Source organism: Oncorhynchus clarkii, chromosome 1 (genome assembly GCF_045791955.1).
Source record: "Oncorhynchus clarkii lewisi isolate Uvic-CL-2024 chromosome 1, UVic_Ocla_1.0, whole genome shotgun sequence".
Classification (NCBI taxonomy): domain Eukaryota; kingdom Metazoa; phylum Chordata; class Actinopteri; order Salmoniformes; family Salmonidae; genus Oncorhynchus; species Oncorhynchus clarkii.
The window spans coordinates 83,659,158-83,682,036 of NC_092147.1; the positions used below are offsets into that span (position 1 = coordinate 83,659,158).

A 22,879-nucleotide genomic window follows, 5' to 3' on the forward strand; every position below is an offset into this window, starting at 1 on the left:
TCTATAACCACCATACTGTTGATGAAGTGAGTCTATAACCATACTGTTGATGAAGTGAGTCTATAGCCATACTGTTTATGAAGTGAGTCTATAACCACCATACTGTTGATGAAGTGAGTCTATAACCACCATACTGTTGATGAAGTGAGTCTATAACCATACTATTGATGAAGTGAGTCTATAGCCATACTGTTGATGAAGTGAGTCTATAACCACCATACTGTTGATGAAGTGAGTCTATAACCATACTGTTGATGAAGTGAGTCTATAACCACCATACTGTTGATGAAGTGAGTCTATAGCCACCATACTGTTGATGAAGTGAGTCTATAGCCATACTGTTGATGAAGTGAGTCTATAACCACCATACTGTTGATGAAGTGAGCCTATAACCACCATACTGTTGATGAAGTGAGTCTATAGCCATACTGTTGATGAAGTGAGTCTATAACCACCATACTGTTGATGAAGTGAGTCTATAGCCACCATACTGTTGATGAAGTGAGTCTATAGCCATACTGTTGATGAAGTGAGTCTATAACCACCATACTGTTGATGAAGTGAGCCTATAACCACCATACTGTTGATGAAGTGAGTCTATAGCCATGCTGTTGATGAAGTGAGTCTATAACCACCATACTGTTGATGAAGTGAGTCTATAACCATACTGTTGATGAAGTGAGTCTATAACCACCATACTGTTGAGGAAGTGAGTCTATAACCATACTGTTGATGAAGTGAGTCTATAACCACCATACTGTTGATGAAGTGAGTCTATAACCATACTGTTGATGAAGTGAGTCTATAACCACCATACTGGTGATGAAGTGAGCCTATAACCACCATAATGTTGATGAAGTGAGTCTATAGCCATACTGTTTATGAAGTGAGTCTATAGCCATACTGTTGATGAAGTGAGTCTATAACCACCATACTGTTGATGAAGTGAGCCTATAACCACCATACTGTTGATGAAGTGAGTCTATAGCCATACTGTTGATGAAGTGAGTCTATAACCACCATACTGTTGATGAAGTGAGTCTATAGCCACCATACTGTTGATGAAGTGAGTCTATAGCCATACTGTTGATGAAGTGAGTCTATAACCACCATACTGTTGATGAAGTGAGCCTATAACCACCATACTGTTGATGAAGTGAGTCTATAGCCATGCTGTTGATGAAGTGAGTCTATAACCACCATACTGTTGATGAAGTGAGTCTATAACCATACTGTTGATGAAGTGAGTCTATAACCACCATACTGTTGAGGAAGTGAGTCTATAACCATACTGTTGATGAAGTGAGTCTATAACCACCATACTGTTGATGAAGTGAGTCTATAACCATACTGTTGATGAAGTGAGTCTATAACCACCATACTGGTGATGAAGTGAGCCTATAACCACCATAATGTTGATGAAGTGAGTCTATAGCCATACTGTTTATGAAGTGAGTCTATAGCCATACTGTTGATGAAGTGAGTCTATAGCCACCATACTGTTGATGAAGTGAGTCTATAACCACCATACTGTTGATGAAGTGAGTCTATAACAATACTGTTGATGAAGTGAGTCTATAACCATACTGTTGATGAAGTGAGTCTATAACCACCATACTGTTGATGAAGTGAGTCTATAACCATACTGTTGATGAAGTGAGTCTATAACCACCATACTGTTGATGAAGTGAGTCTATAGCCATACTGTTGATGAAGTGAGTCTATAGCCACCATACTGTTGATGAAGTGAGTCTATAACCACCATACTGTTGATGAAGTGAGTCTATAACCATACTGTTGATGAAGTGAGTCTATAACCATACTGTTGATGAAGTGAGTCTATAACCACCATACTGTTGATGAAGTGAGTCTATAACCACCATACTGTTGATGAAGTGAGTCTATAACCACCATACTGTTGATGAAGTGAGTCTATAACCACCATACTGTTGATGAAGTGAGTCTATAACCACCATACTGTTGATGAAGTGAGTCTATAGCCATACTGTTGATGAAGTGAGTCTATAACCATACTGTTGATGAAGTGAGTCTATAACCACCATACTGTTGATGAAGTGAGTCTATAACCATACTGTTGATGAAGTGAGTGTATAGCCATACTGTTGATGAAGTGAGTCTATAACCACCATACTGTTGATGAAGTGAGTCTATAACCACCATACTGTTGATGAAGTGAGTCTATAACCACCATACTGTTGATGAAGTGAGTCTATAACCACCATGCTGTTGATGAAGTGAGTCTATAACCACCATACTGTTGATGAAGTGAGTCTATAACCATACTGTTGATGAAGTGAGTCTATAGCCATACTGTTGATGAAGTGAGTCTATAGCCATACTGTTGATGAAGTGAGTCTATAGCCATACTGTTGATGAAGTGAGTCTATAGCCATACTGTTGATGAAGTGAGTCTATAACCACCATACTGTTGATGAAGTGAGTCTATAGCCATACTGTTGATGAAGTGAGTCTATAACCATACTGTTGATGAAGTGAGTCTATAACCACCATACTGTTGAGGAAGTGAGTCTATAACCATACTGTTGATGAAGTGAGTCTATAACCACCATACTGTTGATGAAGTGAGTCTATAACCATACTGTTGATGAAGTGAGTCTATAACCACCATACTGGTGATGAAGTGAGTCTATAACCATACTGTTGATGAAGTGAGTCTATAACCACCATACTGTTGATGAAGTGAGTCTATAACCACCATACTGTTGATGAAGTGAGTCTATAACCACCATACTGTTGATGAAGTGAGTCTATAACCACCATACTGTTGATGAAGTGAGTCTATAACCACCATACTGTTGATGAAGTGAGTCTATAACCACCATACTGTTGATGAAGTGAGTCTATAACCACCATACTGTTGATGAAGTGAGTCTATAGCCATACTGTTGATGAAGTGAGTCTATAACCATACTGTTGATGAAGTGAGTCTATAACCACCATACTGTTGATGAAGTGAGTCTATAACCATACTGTTGATGAAATGAGTCTATAACCATGCTGTTGATGAAGTGAGTCTATAACCACCATACTGTTGATGAAGTGAGTCTATAACCACCATACTGTTGATGAAGTGAGTCTATAACCACCATACTGTTGATGAAGTGAGTCTATAACCACCATACTGTTGATGAAGTGAGTCTATAACCACCATACTGTTGATGAAGTGAGTCTATAACCACCATACTGTTGATGAAGTGAGTCTATAACCACCATACTGTTGATGAAGTGAGTCTATAACCACCATACTGTTGATGAAGTGAGTCTATAACCATACTGTTGATGAAGTGAGTCTATAGCCATACTGTTGATGAAGTGAGTCTATAGCCATACTGTTGATGAAGTGAGTCTATAACCACCATACTGTTGATGAAGTGAGTCTATAGCCATACTGTTGATGAAGTGAGTCTATAGCCATACTGTTGATGAAGTGAGTCTATAACCACCATACTGTTGATGAAGTGAGTCTATAGCCATACTGTTGATGAAGTGAGTCTATAACCATACTGTTGATGAAGTGAGTCTATAACCACCATACTGTTGATGAAGTGAGTCTATAGCCATACTGTTGAAGAAGTGAGTCTATAACCATGCTGTTGAAGAAGTGAGTCTATAACCACCATACTGTTGATGAAGTGAGTCAATAGCCACCATACTGTTGATGAAGTGAGTCTATAGCCATGCTGTTGAAGAAGTGAGTCTATAACCATGCTGTTGAAGAAGTGAGTCTATAGCCATGCTGTTGAAGAAGTGAGTCTATAGCCACCATACTGTTGATGAAGTGAGTCTATAGCCATGCTGTTTGAAGAAGTGAGTCTATAACCACCATACTGTTGATGAAGTGAGTCTATAGCCACCATACTGTTGATGAAGTGAGTCTATAACCATACTGTTGATGAAGTGAGTCTATAACCATACTGTTGATGAAGTGAGTCTATAACCATACTGTTGATGAAGTGAGTCTATAGCCATACTGTTTATGAAGTGAGTCTATAACCACCATACTGTTGATGAAGTGAGTCTATAACCACCATACTGTTGATGAAGTGAGTCCATAGCCATGCTGTTGAAGAAGTGAGTCTATAACCACCATACTGTTGATGAAGTGAGTACATAGCCATGTTGTTGATGAAGTGAGTCTATAACCACCATACTGGTGATGAAGTGAGTACATAGCCATGTTGTTGATGAAGTGAGTCTATAACCACCATACTGTTGATGAAGTGAGTCTATAACCACCATACTGTTGATGAAGTGAGTCTATAACCACCATACTGTTGATGAAGTGAGTCTATAACCACCATACTGTTGATGAAGTGAGTCTATAACCACCATACTGTTGATGAAGTGAGTCTATAACCACCATACTGTTGATGAAGTGAGTCCATTGCCATGCTGTTGAAGAAGTGAGTCTATAACCACCATACTGTTGATGAAGTGAGTACATAGCCATGTTGTTGATGAAGTGAGTCTATAACCACCATACTGGTGATGAAGTGAGTACATAGCCATGTTGTTGATGAAGTGAGTCTATAACCACCATACTGTTGATGAAGTGAGTCTATAACCATGCTGTTGAAGAAGTGAGTCTATAACCACCATACTGGTGATGAAGTGAGTCAATAGCCACCATACTGTTGATGAAGTGAGTCTATAACCATGCTGTTGAAGAAGTGAGTCTATAACCATGCTGTTGATGAAGTGAGTCTATAACCACCATACTGTTGATGAAGTGAGTCTATAACCACCATACTGTTGAAGAAGTGAGTCTATAACCATGCTGTTGATGAAGTCAGTCTATACCTTTTGTGTGTTGTTGTTATCAAAGTGAACATGGACAAACACATTCCCTGCCTTTACAATCACACACACACTTCTCTAGTCCTCACTCGCCTCGACTCTCACACACTGTCTCACACACCCGCACACACACACTATGCCCCCTGACCACACACACACAAACTCCAGTGTCGACTGGACACGGAGACACAGAGTGTGGACTGGACACTGAGACACAGAGTGTGGACTGGACGCGGAGACACAGAGTGTGGACTGGACACTGAGACACAGAGTGTGGACTGGACACTGAGACAGAGTGTGGACTGGACACTGAGACAGAGTGTGGACTGGACACTGAGACGCAGAGTGTGGACTGGACACTGAGACACGGAGTGTGGACTGGACGCGGAGACACAGAGTGTGGACTGGACACTGAGACACAGAGTGTGGACTGGACACTGAGACACAGAGTGTGGACTGGACACTGAGACACAGAGTGTCGACTGGACACTGAGACACAGAGACACAGAGTGTGGACTGGACACTGAGACAGAGTGTCGACTGGACGCGGAGACACAGAGTGTGGACTGGACACTGAGACAGAGTGTGGACTGGACACTGAGACGCAGAGTGTGGACTGGACACTGAGACACAGAGTGTGGACTGGACGCGGAGACACAGAGTGTGGACTGGACGCGGAGACACAGAGTGTGGACTGGACACTGAGACACAGAGTGTGGACTGGACACTGAGACACAGAGTGTGGACTGGACACTGAGACACAGAGTGTGGACTGGACACTGAGACAGAGTGTGGACTGGACACTGAGACAGAGTGTCGACTGGACACTGAGACACAGAGTGTCGACTGGACACTGAGACACGGAGACACAGAGTGTGGACTGGACACGGAGACACAGAGTGTTGACTGGACACTGAGACAGAGTGTGGACTGGACACTGAGACACAGAGACACAGAGTGTGGACTGGACGCAGAGACACAGAGTGTGGACTGGACACTGAGACAGAGTGTGGACTGGACACTGAGACACAGAGACACAGAGTGTGGACTGGACGCGGAGACACAGAGTGTGGACTGGACACTGAGACACAGAGTGTGGACTGGACACGGAGACACAGAGTGTGGTCTGGACACGGAGACACAGAGTGTGGTCTGGACACGGAGACACAGAGTGTGGACTGGACACTGAGACAGAGTGTGGACTGGACGCGGAGATGCAGAGTGTGGACTGGACACTGAGACGCAGAGTGTGGACTGGACACTGAGACAGAGTGTGGACTGGACACTGAGACAGAGTGTGGACTGGACGCGGAGACGCAGAGTGTGGACTGGACACTGAGACGCAGAGTGTGGACTGGACACTGAGACAGAGTGTGGACTGGACACTGAGACACAGAGTGTGGACTGGACACTGAGACAGAGTGTGGACTGGACACTGAGACGCAGAGTGTGGACTGGACACTGAGACACAGAGTGTGGACTGGACGCGGAGACACAGAGTGTGGACTGGACACTGAGACACAGAGTGTGGACTGGACACTGAGACACAGAGTGTCGACTGGACACTGAGACACAGAGACACAGAGTGTGGACTGGACACTGAGACAGAGTGTCGACTGGACACTGAGACACAGAGTGTCGACTGGACACTGAGACACGGAGACACAGAGTGTGGACTGGACACGGAGACACAGAGTGTTGACTGGACACTGAGACAGAGTGTGGACTGGACACTGAGACACAGAGACACAGAGTGTGGACTGGACGCGGAGACACAGAGTGTGGACTGGACACTGAGACAGAGTGTGGACTGGACACTGAGACACAGAGACACAGAGTGTGGACTGGACGCGGAGACACAGAGTGTGGACTGGACACTGAGACACAGAGTGTGGACTGGACACGGAGACACAGAGTGTGGTCTGGACACGGAGACACAGAGTGTGGACTGGACACTGAGACAGAGTGTGGACTGGACGCGGAGATGCAGAGTGTGGACTGGACACTGAGACGCAGAGTGTGGACTGGACACTGAGACATAGTGTGGACTGGACACTGAGACGCAGAGTGTGGACTGGACACTGAGACGCAGAGTGTGGACTGGACACTGAGACACAGAGTGTGGACTGGACACTGAGACGCAGAGTGTGGACTGGACACTGAGACACAGAGTGTGGACTGGACACGGAGACGCAGAGTGTGGACTGGACACGGAGACACAGAGTGTGGACTGGACACTGAGACAGAGTGTGGACTGGACACGGAGACACAGAGTGTGGACTGGACACTGAGACAGAGTGTGGACTGGACGCAGAGACGCAGAGTGTGGACTGGACACTGAGCCACAGAGACACAGAGTGTCGACTGGACACTGAGACACAGAGACGCAGAGTGTGGACTGGACGCGGAGACGCAGAGTGTGGACTGGACACTGAGACACAGAGTGTGGACTGGACACTGAGACACAGAGTGTGGACATGGAGACACAGAGTGTGGACTGGACACGGAGACACAGAGTGTGGACTGGACACTGAGACACAGAGTGTGGACTGGACACGGAGACACAGATTGTCGACTGGACACTGAGACACAGAGTGTCGACTGGACGCGGAGACACAGAGTGTGGACTGGACACTGAGACAGAGTGTGGACTGGACACTGAGACACAGAGTGTGGACTGGACGCAGAGACACAGAGTGTGGACTGGACACTGAGACACAGAGACACAGAGTGTGGACTGGACGCGGAGACACAGAGTGTGGACTGGACACTGAGACACAGAGTTTCGACTGGACGCGGAGACACAGAGTGTGGACTGGACACTGAGACACAGAGTGTGGACACGGAGACACGGAGACACAGAGTATGGACTGGACACTGAGACACAGATTGTGGACACGGAGACACAGAGTGTGGACACGGAGACACGGAGACACAGAGTGTGGACACGGAGACACAGAGTGTGGACTGGACACTGAGACACAGAGTGTGGACTGGACACAGAGAGACAGAGTGTGGACTGGACACGGAGAGACAGAGTGTGGACTGGACACAGAGACACAGAGTGTGGACTGGACGCGGAGACACAGAGTGCATCCCAGTCTAATCCAACAATCCAAATGTATTGATACCCAGGTAAACATGCCGTTCCTACAGAAACCTTTTGGTAGCTCCGGTATACCCACACTACTGTCTCTGATGTGACCTCTGAACTGTAACGCCTAGTCGCCCAGCTATCTCTCTTTGCTAAATGACAGATTTCCTTTTCCTCACTTCATGGCCATATTGGTTTCCCTTCAGAAAAGGGCTGACTTCCAGTTGAAGCAGGTTATTATAGGATAAAGGAATCCTCTTATGGACACACATGAACGCGGACGCAAACACACACACACACACACACACACACAAAGAATCCTCTTATGGACACACGCGGACGCAAACACACACACACACACACGCTCACACATAAGCACACACATAAACACACACACACACACACACACACACAAAGAATCCTCTTATGTCAGTAAACTAGTTCCAGTGATACAGCAGTGCTGCTACCCCAGCGTTTCAGTGGCGCCATGTTTATCTGTTTATTATTTTGTAGGGAGGTTGTGTGTGTTGTGTGTGTGTGTGTTGTGTGTGTGTGTGTTGGAGGTGAGTGGTGGAGTGAGAGTTTATTTCCCCACAGCAGGAGCAAGGGACAGAGATAAGAGAGAGTTCAGCCTCAGCAATATGGAGCGAGGGAGATGGAGGGAGGGAGGGAGGGAGGGAGGGATCAGGAGAGAAAGAGAAAGGGAAGGAGAGTCCATCCTCAGCATTATGGAGGGAGGGAGGGAGGGAGGGAGGGAGGGAGGGAGGGAGGGAGGGAGGGAGGGAGGGAGGGAGGGAGGGAAAGGAAGAGAGAGTCCACCCTCAGCATTATGGAGGGAGGGAGGGAGGGAGGGAGGGAGGGAGGGAGGGAAGAGAGAGTCCACTCTCAGCATTATGGAGGGAGGGAGGGAGGGAGGGAGGGAGGGAGGGAGGGAGGGAGGGAGGGAGGGAGGGAGGGAAAGGAAGAGAGAGTCCACCCTCAGCAGTAACCTGGTCATGGATGAGAGAGGGATGGAGCAAGGGAGGAAAAGAGAGAGAGAGAGAGAGAGATGATGTGGGGAGAGAGATTTGTCCTCTTCATCAACAGACAGTGATGTGTGTGGAATGATAGGTTCTTCATCACTAATACATAATCATTTGCTGGGTGCGTATATTTCACTAATGTAAATGTTAGAATTTTTTTTGCATATCCCAGCAGAGAGTGGGGTCACAGCCCGGGTCAGATATTATCAACGTTGACCCAGGAGCAATGAAGGTTAAGTGCCTTGCTCAAGGGCACATTGACAGATATTTCACCTGGTCGGCTCGGGGATTCAAACTAAGGACCTTTCTCTCTAACCGACAGGTTACCTGCCCCCCACTACCTATGATGTGTGTACTATAGCAGGGCCTTCTTAGAGTTCATGTGTGTGTGTGTGTGTGTGTGTGTGTGTGTGTGTGTGTGTGTGTGTGTGTGTGTGTGTGTGTGTGTGTGTGTGTGTGTGTGTGTGTGTGTGTGTGTGTGTGTGTGTGTGTGCGTGTGTGTGTGTACTATAGCAGGGCCTTCTTAGAGTTCACGTGTGTGTGTGTGTGTGTGTGTGTGTGTGTGTGTGTGTGTGTGAGACCCTGAGCACCCTCTATGTAACCCCCCCGTGTTCATCACCACTACAGGTGTATCTGTCATGTTGTTTTGTCTCCCCTTTTTCTCCTGATTTCACTCGTTCCCTCCTTTCCCCTCCTCTCTCTGCAGTCTCGGGTTCCTCTCCTCCGTCAGATGGCGTTCTGCCTGGCCGAGCTTCACTGTTGGTCCTCCAGCAGCTCACTACAAGTCAGAGGTTTGTTTGTCTGTTTTAGAGACAGATTCACTGTTGGTCCTCCAGCAGCTCACTACAAGTCAGAGGTTTGTTTGTCTGTTTTAGAGACAGATTCACTGTTGGTCCTCCAGCAGATCACTACAAGTGGAATGTATTACGACACTTGTGTGTGTGAACATTTTTACATTATCTATCTATATATCTGCTTCTCTCTCTCATCTCTACATAGAGATCCTATTAAATAACACGTATACAGAGCTCTTCAATTCTTCAAATTCATTATTTTATTATTTTATTTAATGTCAATTCTTTCTGATCAAATACATTTAAGACTTCTGGTTCTGAACTTGTACGTTCTATCCAATTAACTCACATTTCTCCCATTGACATGTGTCTGTCTCCCATTGACATGTGTCTGTCTGTCTCCCATTGACATGTGTCTGTCTGTCTCCCATTGACATGTGTCTGTCTCCCATTGACATGTGTCTGTCTGTCTCCCATTGACATGTGTCTGTCTGTCTCCCATTGACATGTGTCTGTCTCCCATTGACATGTGTCTGTCTGTCTCCCATTGACATGTGTCTGTCTGTCTCCCATTGACATGTGTCTGTCTCCCATTGACATGTGTCTGTCTGTCTCCCATTGACACGTGTCTGTCTGTCTCCCATTGACATGTGTCTGTCTCCCATTGACATGTGTCTGTCTGTCTCCCATTGACATGTGTCTGTCTGTCTCCCATTGACATGTGTCTGTCTCCCATTGACATGTGTCTGTCTCCCATTGACATGTGTCTGTCTCCCATTGACATGTGTCTGTCTGTCTCCCATTGACATGTGTCTGTCTCCCATTGACATGTGTCTGTCTCCCATTGACATGTGTCTGTCTCCCATTGACATGTGTCTGTCTGTCTCCCATTGACATGTGTCTGTCTGTCTCCCATTGACATGTGTCTGTCTGTCTTCCATTGACATGTGTCTGTCTGTCTCCCATTGACATGTGTCTGTCTCCCATTGACATGTGTCTGTCTGTCTCCCATTGACATGTGTCTGTCTGTCTCCCATTGACATGTGTCTGTCTCCCATTGACATGTGTCTGTCTCCCATTGACATGTGTCTGTCTGTCTCCCATTGACATGTGTCTGTCTGTCTCCCATTGACATACACTACCGTTCAAGAGTTTGGGGTCACTTGGAATTGTCCTACTTAGAAGGCCAGCATCCCGGAGTCGCCTCTTCACTGTTGACGTTGAGACTGGTGTTTTGCAGATACTATTTAATGAAGCTGCCAGTTGAGGACTTGTGAGGCGTCTGTTTCTCAAACTAGACACTGTAATGTACTTGTCCTCTTGCTCAGTTGTGCACCGGGGCCTCCCACTCCTCTTTCTATTCTGGTTAGAGACAGTTTACACTGTTCTGTGAAGGGAGTAGTACAGAGCGTTCGAGATCTTCGGTCTTTGTTTCTGGACATTTTGAGCCTGTAATTGAACTCACAAATGCTGATGCTCCAGATACTCAACTAGTCTAAAGAAGGCCAGTTGTATTGCTTCTTTAATCAGAACAGTTTTTAGCTGTGCTAACATAATTGCAAAAGGGTTTTCTAATGATCAATTTGCCTTTTAAAATGATAAACTTGGATTAGCTAACACAACGTGCCATTGGAACACAGGAGAGATGGTTGCTGATAATGGGCCTCTGTACGCCTATGTAGATATTCCATTAAAAGTCAGCCATTTCCAGCTACAATAGTCATTTACAACATTAACAATGTCTACACTGTATTTCTGATCAATTTGATGTTATTTTAATGGACAAAAAGATAGATTTTCTTTCAAAAACAAGGACATTTCTAAATGACCCCAAACCTTTGAATGGTAGTGTATACTGTCTCCCATTGACGTGAGGCTGTCTCCCATTGACGTGAGCCTGTCTCCCATTGACACGAGCCTGTCTCCCATTGACGTGAGGCTGTCTCCCATTGACGTGAGCCTGTCTCCCATTGACGTGAGCCTGTCTCCCATTGACGTGAGGCTGTCTCCCATTGACGTGAGCCTGTCTCCCATTGACGTGAGGCTGTCTCCCATTGACGTGAGCCTGTCTCCCATTGACACGAGCCTGTCTCCCATTGACGTGAGGCTGTCTCCCATTGACGTGAGCCTGTCTCCCATTGACGTGAGGCTGTCTCCCATTGACGTGAGCCTGTCTCCCATTGACGTGAGCCTGTCTCCCACGTGAGGCTGTCTCCCACGTGAGCCTGTCTCCCATTGACGTGAGGCTGTCTCCCATTGACGTGAGGCTGTCTCCCATTGACGTGAGCCTGTCTCCCATTGACGTGAGCCTGTCTCCCATTGACACGAGCCTGTCTCCCATTGACGTGAGGCTGTCTCCCATTGACGTGAGCCTGTCTCCCATTGACGTGAGGCTGTCTGTCTCCCATTGACGTGAGGCTGTCTCCCATTGACGTGAGCCTGTCTCCCATTGACGTGAGCCTGTCTCCCATTGTGAGGCTGTCTCCCATTGACGTGAGCCTGTCTCCCATTGACGTGAGCCTGTCTCCCATTGACGTGAGGCTGTCTCCCATTGACGTGAGCCTGTCTCCCATTGACGTGAGGCTGTCTCCCATTGACGTGAGCCTGTCTCCCATTGACGTGAGGCTGTCTCCCATTGATGTGAGGCTGTCTCCCATTGACGTGAGCCTGTCTCCCATTGACGTGAGCCTGTCTCCCATTGACGTGAGGCTGTCTCCCATTGACGTGAGGCTGTCTCCCATTGACGTGAGGCTGTCTCCCATTGACGTGAGCCTGTCTCCCATTGACGTGAGCCTGTCTCCCATTGACGTGAGCCTGTCTCTCATTGACGTGAGCCTGTCTCCCATTGACGTGAGCCTGTCTCCCATTGACGTGAGGCTGTCTCCCATTGACGTGAGGCTGTCTCCCATTGACGTGAGGCTGTCTCCCATTGACGTGAGTCTGTCTCCCATTGACGTGAGGCTGTCTCCCATTGACGTGAGCCTGTCTCTCATTGACGTGAGGCTGTCTCCCATTGACGTGAGGCTGTCTCCCATTGACGTGAGCCTGTCTCCCATTGACGTGAGCCTGTCTCCCATTGACGTGAGGCTGTCTCCCATTGACGTGAGCCTGTCTCCCATTGACGTGAGGCTGTCTCCCATTGACGTGAGTCTGTCTCCCATTGACGTGAGTCTGACGTGAGCTCTCCCATTGACGTGAGGCTGTCTCCCATTGACGTGAGGCTGTCTCCCATTGACGTGAGGCTGTCTCCCATTGACGTGAGGCTGTCTCCCATTGACGTGAGGCTGTCTCCCATTGACGTGAGGCTGTCTCCCATTGACGTGAGGCTGTCTCCCATTGACGTGAGTCTGTCTCCCATTGACGTGAGGCTGTCTCCCATTGACGTGAGGCTGTCTCCCATTGACGTGAGGCTGTCTCCCATTGACGTGAGGCTGTCTCCCATTGACGTGAGGCTGTCTCCCATTGACGTGAGGCTGTCTCCCATTGACGTGAGGCTGTCTCCCATTGACGTGAGGCTGTCTCCCATTGACGTGAGTCTGTCTCCCATTGACGTGAGGCTGTCTCCCATTGACGTGAGGCTGTCTCCCATTGACGTGAGCCTGTCTCCCATTGACGTGAGGCTGTCTCCCATTGACGTGAGGCTGTCTCCCATTGACGTGAGGCTGTCTCCCATTGACGTGAGTCTGTCTCCCATTGACGTGAGGCTGTCTCCCATTGACGTGAGCCTGTCTCCCATTGACGTGAGGCTGTCTCCCATTGACGTGAGCCTGTCTCCCATTGACGTGAGGCTGTCTCCCATTGACGTGAGGCTGTCTCCCATTGACGTGAGGCTGTCTCCCATTGACGTGAGGCTGTCTCCCATTGACGTGAGGCTGTCTCCCATTGACGTGAGGCTGTCTCCCATTGACGTGAGGCTGTCTCCCATTGACGTGAGGCTGTCTCCCATTGACGTGAGGCTGTCTCCCATTGACGTGAGGCTGTCTCCCATTGACGTGAGGCTGTCTCCCATTGACGTGAGGCTGTCTCCCATTGACGTGAGGCTGTCTCCCATTGACGTGAGCCAGTCTCCCATTGACGTGAGCCTGTCTCCCATTGACGTGAGCCTGTCTCCCATTGACGTGAGGCTGTCTCTCATTGACGTGAGGCTGTCTCCCATTGACGTGAGGCTGTCTCCCATTGACGTGAGGCTGTCTCCCATTGACGTGAGCCTGTCTCCCATTGACGTGAGGCTGTCTCCCATTGACGTGAGCCTGTCTCCCATTGACGTGAGCTCTCCCATTGACGTGAGGCTGTCTCCCATTGACGTGAGGCTGTCTCCCATTGACGTGAGGCTGTCTCCCATTGACGTGAGGCTGTCTCCCATTGACGTGAGGCTCTCCCATTGACGTGAGGCTGTCTCCCATTGACGTGAGGCTGTCTCCCATTGACGTGAGGCTGTCTCCCATTGACGTGAGGCTGTCTCCCATTGACGTGAGGCTGTCTCCCATTGACGTGAGGCTGTCTCCCATTGACGTGAGGCTGTCTCCCATTGACGTGAGGCTGTCTCCCATTGACGTGAGGCTGTCTCCCATTGACGTGAGGCTGTCTCCCATTGACGTGAGGCTGTCTCCCATTGACGTGAGGCTGTCTCCCATTGACGTGAGCCTGTCTCCCATTGACGTGAGGCTGTCTCCCATTGACGTGAGCCTGTCTCCCATTGACGTGAGGCTGTCTCCCATTGACGTGAGGCTGTCTCCCATTGACGTGAGGCTGTCTCCCATTGACGTGAGGCTGTCTCCCATTGACGTGAGCCTGTCTCCCATTGACGTGAGGCTGTCTCCCATTGACGTGAGCCTGTCTCCCATTGACGTGAGGCTGTCTCCCATTGACGTGAGGCTGTCTCCCATTGACGTGAGGCTGTCTCCCATTGACGTGAGGCTGTCTCCCATTGACGTGAGGCTGTCTCCCATTGACCTGTCTCCCATTGACGTGAGGCTGTCTCCCATTGACGTGAGGCTGTCTCCCATTGACGTGAGGCTGTCTCCCATTGACGTGAGGCTGTCTCCCATTGACGTGAGGCTGTCTCCCATTGACGTGAGGCTGTCTCCCATTGACGTGAGCCTGTCTCCCATTGACGTGAGGCTGTCTCCCATTGACGTGAGGCTGTCTCCCATTGACGTGAGCCTGTCTCCCATTGACGTGAGGCTGTCTCCCATTGACGTGAGGCTGTCTCCCATTGACGTGAGGCTGTCTCCCATTGACGTGAGGCTGTCTCCCATTGACGTGAGCCTGTCTCCCATTGACGTGAGGCTGTCTCCCATTGACGTGAGCCTGTCTCCCATTGACGTGAGTCTGTCTCCCATTGACGTGAGCCTGTCTCCCATTGACGTGAGGCTGTCTCCCATTGACGTGAGGCTGTCTCCCATTGACGTGAGGCTGTCTCCCATTGACGTGAGGCTGTCTCCCATTGACGTGAGCCTGTCTCCCATTGACGTGAGGCTGTCTCCCATTGACGTGAGGCTGTCTCCCATTGACGTGAGGCTGTCTCCCATTGACGTGAGGCTGTCTCCCATTGACGTGAGCCTGTCTCCCATTGACGTGAGGCTGTCTCCCATTGACGTGAGCCTGTCTCCCATTGACGTGAGGCTGTCTCCCATTGACGTGAGGCTGTCTCCCATTGACGTGAGGCTGTCTCCCATTGACGTGAGGCTGTCTCCCATTGACGTGAGCCTGTCTCCCATTGACGTGAGGCTGTCTCCCATTGACGTGAGGCTGTCTCCCATTGACGTGAGCCTGTCTCCCATTGACGTGAGGCTGTCTCCCATTGACGTGAGCATGTCTCCCATTGACGTGAGCCTGTCTCCCATTGACGTGAGTCTGTCTCCCATTGACGTGAGCCTGTCTCCCATTGACGTGAGGCTGTCTCCCATTGACGTGAGGCTGTCTCCCATTGACGTGAGGCTGTCTCCCATTGACGTGAGCCTGTCTCTCATTGACGTGAGCCTGTCTCCCATTGACGTGAGCCTGTCTCCCATTGACGTGAGCCTGTCTCTCATTGACGTGAGCCTGTCTCCCATTGATGTGAGGCTGTCTCCCATTGACGTGAGGCTGTCTCCCATTGACGTGAGGCTGTCTCCCATTGATGTGAGCCTGTCTCCCATTGACGTGAGCCTGTCTCCCATTGACGTGAGCCTGTCTCCCATTGATGTGAGGCTGTCTCCCATTGACGTGAGGCTGTCTCCCATTGACGTGAGGCTGTCTCCCATTGATGTGAGCCTGTCTCCCATTGACGTGAGCCTGTCTCCCATTGACGTGAGGCTGTCTCCCATTGACGTGAGCCTGTCTCCCATTGACGTGAGGCTGTCTCCCATTGACGTGAGGCTGTCTCCCATTGACGTGAGCCTGTCTCTCATTGACGTGAGGCTGTCTCCCATTGACGTGAGGCTGTCTCCCATTGACGTGAGCCTGTCTCTCATTGACGTGAGGCTGTCTCCCATTGACGTGAGGCTGTCTCCCATTGACGTGAGCCTGTCTCTCATTGACGTGAGGCTGTCTCCCATTGACGTGAGGCTGTCTCTCATTGACGTGAGGCTGTCTCTCATTGACGTGAGGCTGTCTCCCATTGACGTGAGCCTGTCTCCCATTGACGTGAGGCTGTCTCCCATTGACGTGAGGCTGTCTCCCATTGACGTGAGGCTGTCTCCCATTGACGTGAGTCTGTCTCCCATTGACGTTAGGCTGTCTCCCATTGACGTGAGCCTGTCTCTCATTGACGTGAGGCTGTCTCCCATTGACGTGAGCCTGTCTCCCATTGACGTGAGGCTGTCTCCCATTGACGTGAGTCTGTCTCCCATTGACGTTAGGCTGTCTCCCATTGACGTGAGGCTGTCTCCCATTGACACGAGCCTGTCTCCCATTGACGTGAGTCTGTCTCCCATTGACGTTAGGCTGTCTCCCATTGACGTGAGGCTGTCTCCCATTGACACGAGCCTGTCTCGCCCCCTGTCTCCCATTGACGTGAGCCAGTCTCCCATTGACGTGAGGCTGTCTCCCATTGACGTGAGCCTGTCTCCCATTGACGTGAGCCTGTCTCCCATTGACGTGAGCCAGTCTCCCATTGACGTGAGCCAGTCTCCCATTGATATAAATTAATGGTCCTCTAGCTCAGTTGGTAGAGCATTGCTCTTTCTACGCTAGGGTCATGGGTTCAATTCCCGCTGGGGCCCCCCATATGTAAAAGGTATGCAGACATGACTGTAAGGAGCTTTGGATAAAAGCGTCTGCTAATATTAGATACTGTATATTAATAATGTAACACATTCTGAATGAACCAATCATCTCAATTCTGAATCAGACTTTTACTATTCAATTGCGGTCTATGCTCTAGGCTTACGATGACCGCCAACCAACCACTGGCCTTTATGACCTTGTGGGTGGGGCCTAAGTTTGAGTCGGGGTTGACAGTTGCTGTCTCCCATCTCCACGCCTATCTGTTCATCTTTTCAGTCACAGAGAGAGAAATAAATGTGATTTTCCTTGTTTAGCTTCCCTTCAGTCTCTTCTGTTCCAGTCTGGTAAGCTTCAGGTGGAGATAGTGTCTCTGAGGCCAAACCGTGTATGTGTGTGTGTGTGTGTGTGTGTGTGACAGGTGTGTGTGTCGTGGTTATATTAGTTTGTTTCTGACTTAGTGTTTTTTGCTATCAGAGCAAACGTTGGGTGGAGGGATATATCGGGATGGTGGCTTGGGGTGGTGAGGCGTGACGCTCCCTGCCAACCCCTGTCTGTACAGTATACATCCGCCCAAAATCCTAGTTACCTGTCTGGAGGATACATATCAAACAGGACAGATGGAAATACTATGAAAGGAATATGACTGTATGAGACTGTTGATACAAGTGTGTGTGTGTGTGTGTGTGTGTGTGTGTGTGCGTGTGTGTGTGTGTGTGTGTCAGCGCTCCCCCTTTATTAGTGTGACCTGTTCTAAGGAGCAGAAGACACACACACACACACACACGCCTCAGCAGCAGCAGAAGAGAGGACGTGATAAAATAGTGATGTGCTGTGAGAATCCTGGCCTGGCCCGGAGTTTGGGCCGTCGCTAATAACACCCAATGAAAGTCTAGTCTCAGCAGTTTAGGGGTAGAGGTGTGTGTGTGTTGATTAGGTGCAACTAGGCATATGTGGGATGGAGTCTGTCCTGGAGGTGAAGAGGGGTTACAGAGGCTTCTCTCTTCATCAGTATTATATCCCGCTATTCCCCCTCCCTCCCTCCCTCCCTCCCTCCCTCCCTCCCTCCCTCCCTCCCTCCCTCCCTCCCTCCCTCCCTCCCTCCCTCCCTCCCTCCCTCCCTCCCCCCTCTTCTATTTCCCTCCCTCCCTCTATGCCTCCCTCCCTCCCTCCTCTTCTATTCCCCTCCCTCCCTCCTCTTCTATTCCCCTCCCTTTATCCCTCCCTCCTCCTATATTCCCTCCATCCTTCCTCCTCTAGCCCTCCCTCCTTCCTCCTCTATCCCTCCCTCCCTCTCCCTCCTCTTCTATTCCCCTCCCTCTCTCCTTCCCTCCTCCCTCTCTCCCTCCATCCTTCCAGCCTCCCTCCCCCCCTCGTTATCTGGAACGGAGTGCAGGCAGAAGGGACAGGACACTAGCTGATAGTGATTGTTTATCCCGTGGTGAGAAATTGCTGATCTGTCCGTTTTTCTGACAGACCGGTGATCTCTCTCTCTCTCTCTCTACGTCTCTCTCTCTCTCTCTCTCTCTCTCTCTCTCTCTCTGCGTCTCTCTCTCTATCCATCTCTTTCTCTCTCTCCTTCCATCTCTCTCTCTGCTTCTCTCTCTCTCTCTCTCTATCTATCTCTTTCTCTCTCTCCTTCCATCTCTCTCTCTCTCTGTGTCTCTCTCTCTATCCATCTCTTTCTCTCTCTCCTTCCATCTCTCTCTCTCTGCGTCTCTCTCTCTCTCTATCCATCTCTCTCTCTCTCCTTCCATCTCTCTCTCTCATTCTTTCTCTCTCTGCACACAGATACAGATATTGGCACCTATCAGTACTATGACAAAGGAGAGCCAGGTAAATATGTTTAGAATGTATATGTTCCTATTTCCACCACACACACACACACACACACACACACACACACACACACACACACACACACGTCTGCATGTTGAGCAGCTGCACGTCTCTTGTCCATCTTCAGTGAGATGATGCTCTTGCTCAAAGCCATTTCATTTGGAGGATTACAGAAGGATGTCTTGATATCTCAGTGGAGGAGAAGAGAGGAGGAGGGAGAACAAAGGAGAGAGAGAGAGCAGAGAGTACCACATCGCGTCGGCTAATTTAAGCTGTGCAAATTGATAATAGCCTTTATTAACACACACACACGCACACACACACACACACACACACACACACACACACACACACACACACACACACACACACACACACACACACACTGATATCAACCTCAAATGTAAGACACCGTTCTTTCCACAAGAGGGAGTCCCAGGCTCATTAGAATTACTAAGGGACCCCCCCCCCCCTTCCTGTCCCTCACCCCTTAGGCACAGATCTAGGATCAGCTCCCACTCCCCACCCCCCAGACCCTCAGATCTAGGAATCAGCTCCTCCTCCCCGCACTGACCCTCAGCTCTAGGATCAGCTCCCCCCTGACCTTAACTGTAGGGGGCGAAACCACTAAACTGACCTTGGATCAGCGTGTGGGGCACTAGGGGCTACTCCTACTCTGTCCTGAAGCAGGTGGCTGTGTCTGGGTGTCCTCTCAGCCTCTTATCTGATTAGGGGCCACTAATCCTGGAAGTGGGCTAAACTGCCAGCGGGGCCTACCAGATCCTACCAGACAGGCGACTTTCCTGCTCCCGGCGGCTGAGTGAGGAGGCTTGGGCTAGGCTGTCGACTGGTCAGATTGGAGGGGCCCTGTTTAGCACTGGCTTGCTGCTCCTGTCCCACCTGGAAACACACACACACACACACGCACACACACACAAATCCTTTCTTGACACATAGACAACACTGACACGTACACAGCATACACCTGAAACAGTAGAACAGTAGAACAGTGGAACAGTAGAACAGTAGAACAGTAGGACAGTAGAACAGTAGAACAGTGGAACAGTAGAACAGTAGAACAGTGGAACAGTAGAACAGCGGAACAGTAGAACAGTAGAACAGTAGAACAGTGGAACAGTAGAACAGTGGAACAGTAGAACAGTAGAACAGTGGAACAGTAGAACAGTAGAACAGCGGAACAGCGGAACAGTGGAACAGTAGAACAGTAGAACAGTAGAACAGTGGAACAGTAGAACAGTAGAACAGTGGAACAGTAGAACAGTAGAACAGTGGAACAGTAGAACAGTAGAACAGTAGAACAGTGGAACAGTGGAACAGTAGAACAGTGGAACAGCGGAACAGCGGAACAGCAGAACAGCAGAACAGTAGAACAGTGGAACAGCGGAACAGCGGAACAGCAGAACAGCGGAACAGCGGAACAGCAGAACAGTGGAACAGCGGAACAGCGGAACAGCAGAACAGTAGAACAGTAGAACAGCAGAACAGTAGAACAGTAGAACAACAGGACAGTAGGACAGTAGAACAGTGGAACAGTGTACCTCGTTGTTTTTGACCTCCAGTTCTCTCCTCTTTCTTGCAGCCGTCCCATCAGAGCACCACTACTACACTGACAAACAGGATTTCTCTGAATGTAAGTCCTTTCAAATCACTGCCCTGACAACACAAACCTCATGCAGAAACAACTAACATTATAACAAGCCGTAGGTGATAGTATTTTGGTGGGTTAAATTGTACTATGTTGAGGCAGAAGGGAGTTCAGGAGAAGTGAGATAATTTGGGGTGGGTGATGTTGTAGTGAGGTTGTGTTGGAATAGGTTGAATAACAGGTCAAGTGTGGTATTTAGGGGGTTGGGAGGAAGTGGGGACTGGTTGAGAGTGTGTGTGTGTGTGTGTGTGTGTGTGTGTCTGTGTCTGTGTGTGTGTGTGTGTGTGTGTGTGTTCTCCCCAGTCCAAACGTCCACCCCAGAGTGGCACCATTAGGAACCTAATCACCATCACACCAGGATGACCAGTTTCCATGTAGTAATTCTTAGCTAGTCAGTCAACCTGACTCTCTCTCTCTACTCATTCGTCTTTCTCTCTTCTCATCTCTCTCTGTCTCTACTATTAATATATCTCTCTTTCTCATTTCTCATCTCATCTCTTTCTCTCTCATCTCTCTCTCCCCATCTCTCCCTCTATATCTTTCTCTCTCTCCCCATCTCTTTCTCTCTCCCCATCTCTTCCTCTCTCTCTTTCTCTCTCTCCCCATCTCTTCCTCTCTCCCCCTCTCTCTCTCTCCCCATCTCTTCCTCTCTCCCCTTCTCTCCCTCTCTCCCCATGTCTTCCTCTCTCTCCCTCTCTCTCCCCATCTCTTACTCTCTCTTTCTCTCTCTCCCCATCTCTTCCTCTTTCTCTCCCCATCTCTTCCTCTCTCTCTCCCTCTCTTTCCCCATCTCTCTCCCCATCTCTTCCTCTCTCTCCCCCTCTCTCCCCATCTCTTCCCCTCTCTCTCCCCCTCTCTCCCCATCTCTTCCTCTCTCTCTCCCTCTCTCTCCCCATCTCTTCCTCTCTCTCTCCCTCTCTCTCCCCATCTCTCTCCCCATCTCTTCCTCTCTCTCCCCCTCTCTCCCCATCTCTTCCCCTCTCTCTCCCTCTCTCTCCACATCTCTTCCTCTCTCTCTCCCTCTCTCCCCATCTCTTGCTCTTTCTCCCCATCTCTTCCTCTCTCTCTCCCCATCTCTTCCTCTCTCCCCATCTCTTCCTCTCTCTCCCTCTCTCTCCCCATCTCTTCCTCTCTCTCTTTCTTTCTCTCCCCATCTCTTCCTCTCTCTCTTTCTCCCTCCCCCCATCTCTTCCTCTCTCTCGCCCAGGAGGGGAATACAGACACCCTTATCAGGATCAAACACCCGTCCCCCTGCCCTCCCTCTCCCTGCTACCTCATTTGCATGTATCAGCTTCCCCACTCCCACTGGTTGTAGAAGGGAGACTACGTCTCTTAATACTTCATATTTAAATAGAGAGGAGGAGGGGAAAACTGATGGGGAAACGATTACGCCATCTTGAAAAAGCAGACCTCCTTACCTTCCATATTAACGCTCATGTATATGCACAGGGAAGGACTAGGCCCCAGAATTCAATTAACTTTTTAAAGTTGTTTTCCTTCTCTCTCTCTCTCTGCCAGTGGGAGGGAGCGATGGGGAGAGTATGGGGAAATGACGGGGTTTGTGTGTGGAACGAGGTAGTTTCAAGTGGCCTGTGTATTTAGATGTGTTCTGCTAACTTTGAGTTTGTCTTCCCACAGAGGCTGGGGGAGAGTGTTACTGGCTGGCTGGCTGGCTGGCTGGCTACTCTCAGAGACTCTGGGGTAGAGATAACTGTAGGAGAGTGTTACTGGCTGGCTGGCTGGCTGGCTACTCTCAGAGACTCTGGGGTAGAGATAACTGTAGGAGAGTGTTACTGGCTGTCTGGCTGGCTGGCTGGCTACTCTCAGAGACTCTGGGGTAGAGATAACTGTAGCTGGCTGGCTGGCTGGCTGGCTCAGAGACTCTGGGGTAGAGATAACTGTAGGAGAGTGTTACTGGCTGGCTGGCTGGCTGGCTACTCTCAGAGACTCTGGGGTAGAGATAACTGTAGGAGAGTGTTACTGGCTGGCTGGCTGGCTGGTTCGCTACTCTCAGAGACCCTGGGGTAGAGATAACTGTAGGAGAGTGTTACTGGCTGGCTGGCTGGCTGGCTACTCTCAGAGACTCTGGGGTAGAGATAACTGTAGGAGAGTGTTACTGGCTGGCTGGCTGGCTGTCTGGCTGGCTGGCTACTCTCAGAGACTCTGGGGTAGAGATAACTGTAGGAGAGTGTTACTGGCTGGCTGACTGGCTGACTGGCTGGCTGGCTGGCTGGCTGGCTGACTGGCTGGCTGACTGACTGGCTGACTGGCTGGCTGACTGGCTGGCTGGCTGGCTGGCTGACTGGCTGGCTGGCTGGCTGGCTGACTGGCTACTCTCAGAGACTCTGGGGTAGAGATAACTGTAGGAGAGTGTTACTGGCTGGCTGGCTGGCTACTCTCAGAGACTCTGGGGTAGAGA

At 49.5% G+C, this 22,879-nt stretch overlaps 1 protein-coding gene across 1 annotated transcript in view; it reads left to right on the plus strand.

Annotated features, from left to right (window-relative positions):
- LOC139413429 (WD repeat containing planar cell polarity effector) overlaps window positions 1–22,879 on the plus strand; it is a 170,229-nt gene that overhangs the window by 44,286 nt on the left and 103,064 nt on the right. Inside the window, exons 2-4 of the mRNA XM_071160802.1 lie at window positions 9,662–9,746; window positions 18,747–18,791; window positions 20,395–20,445. Of these exons, the coding sequence (XP_071016903.1) occupies window positions 9,686–9,746; window positions 18,747–18,791; window positions 20,395–20,445 (157 nt within the window). The 5' untranslated portion in view covers window positions 9,662–9,685. The remainder of the gene's footprint in view (window positions 1–9,661; window positions 9,747–18,746; window positions 18,792–20,394; window positions 20,446–22,879) is intronic.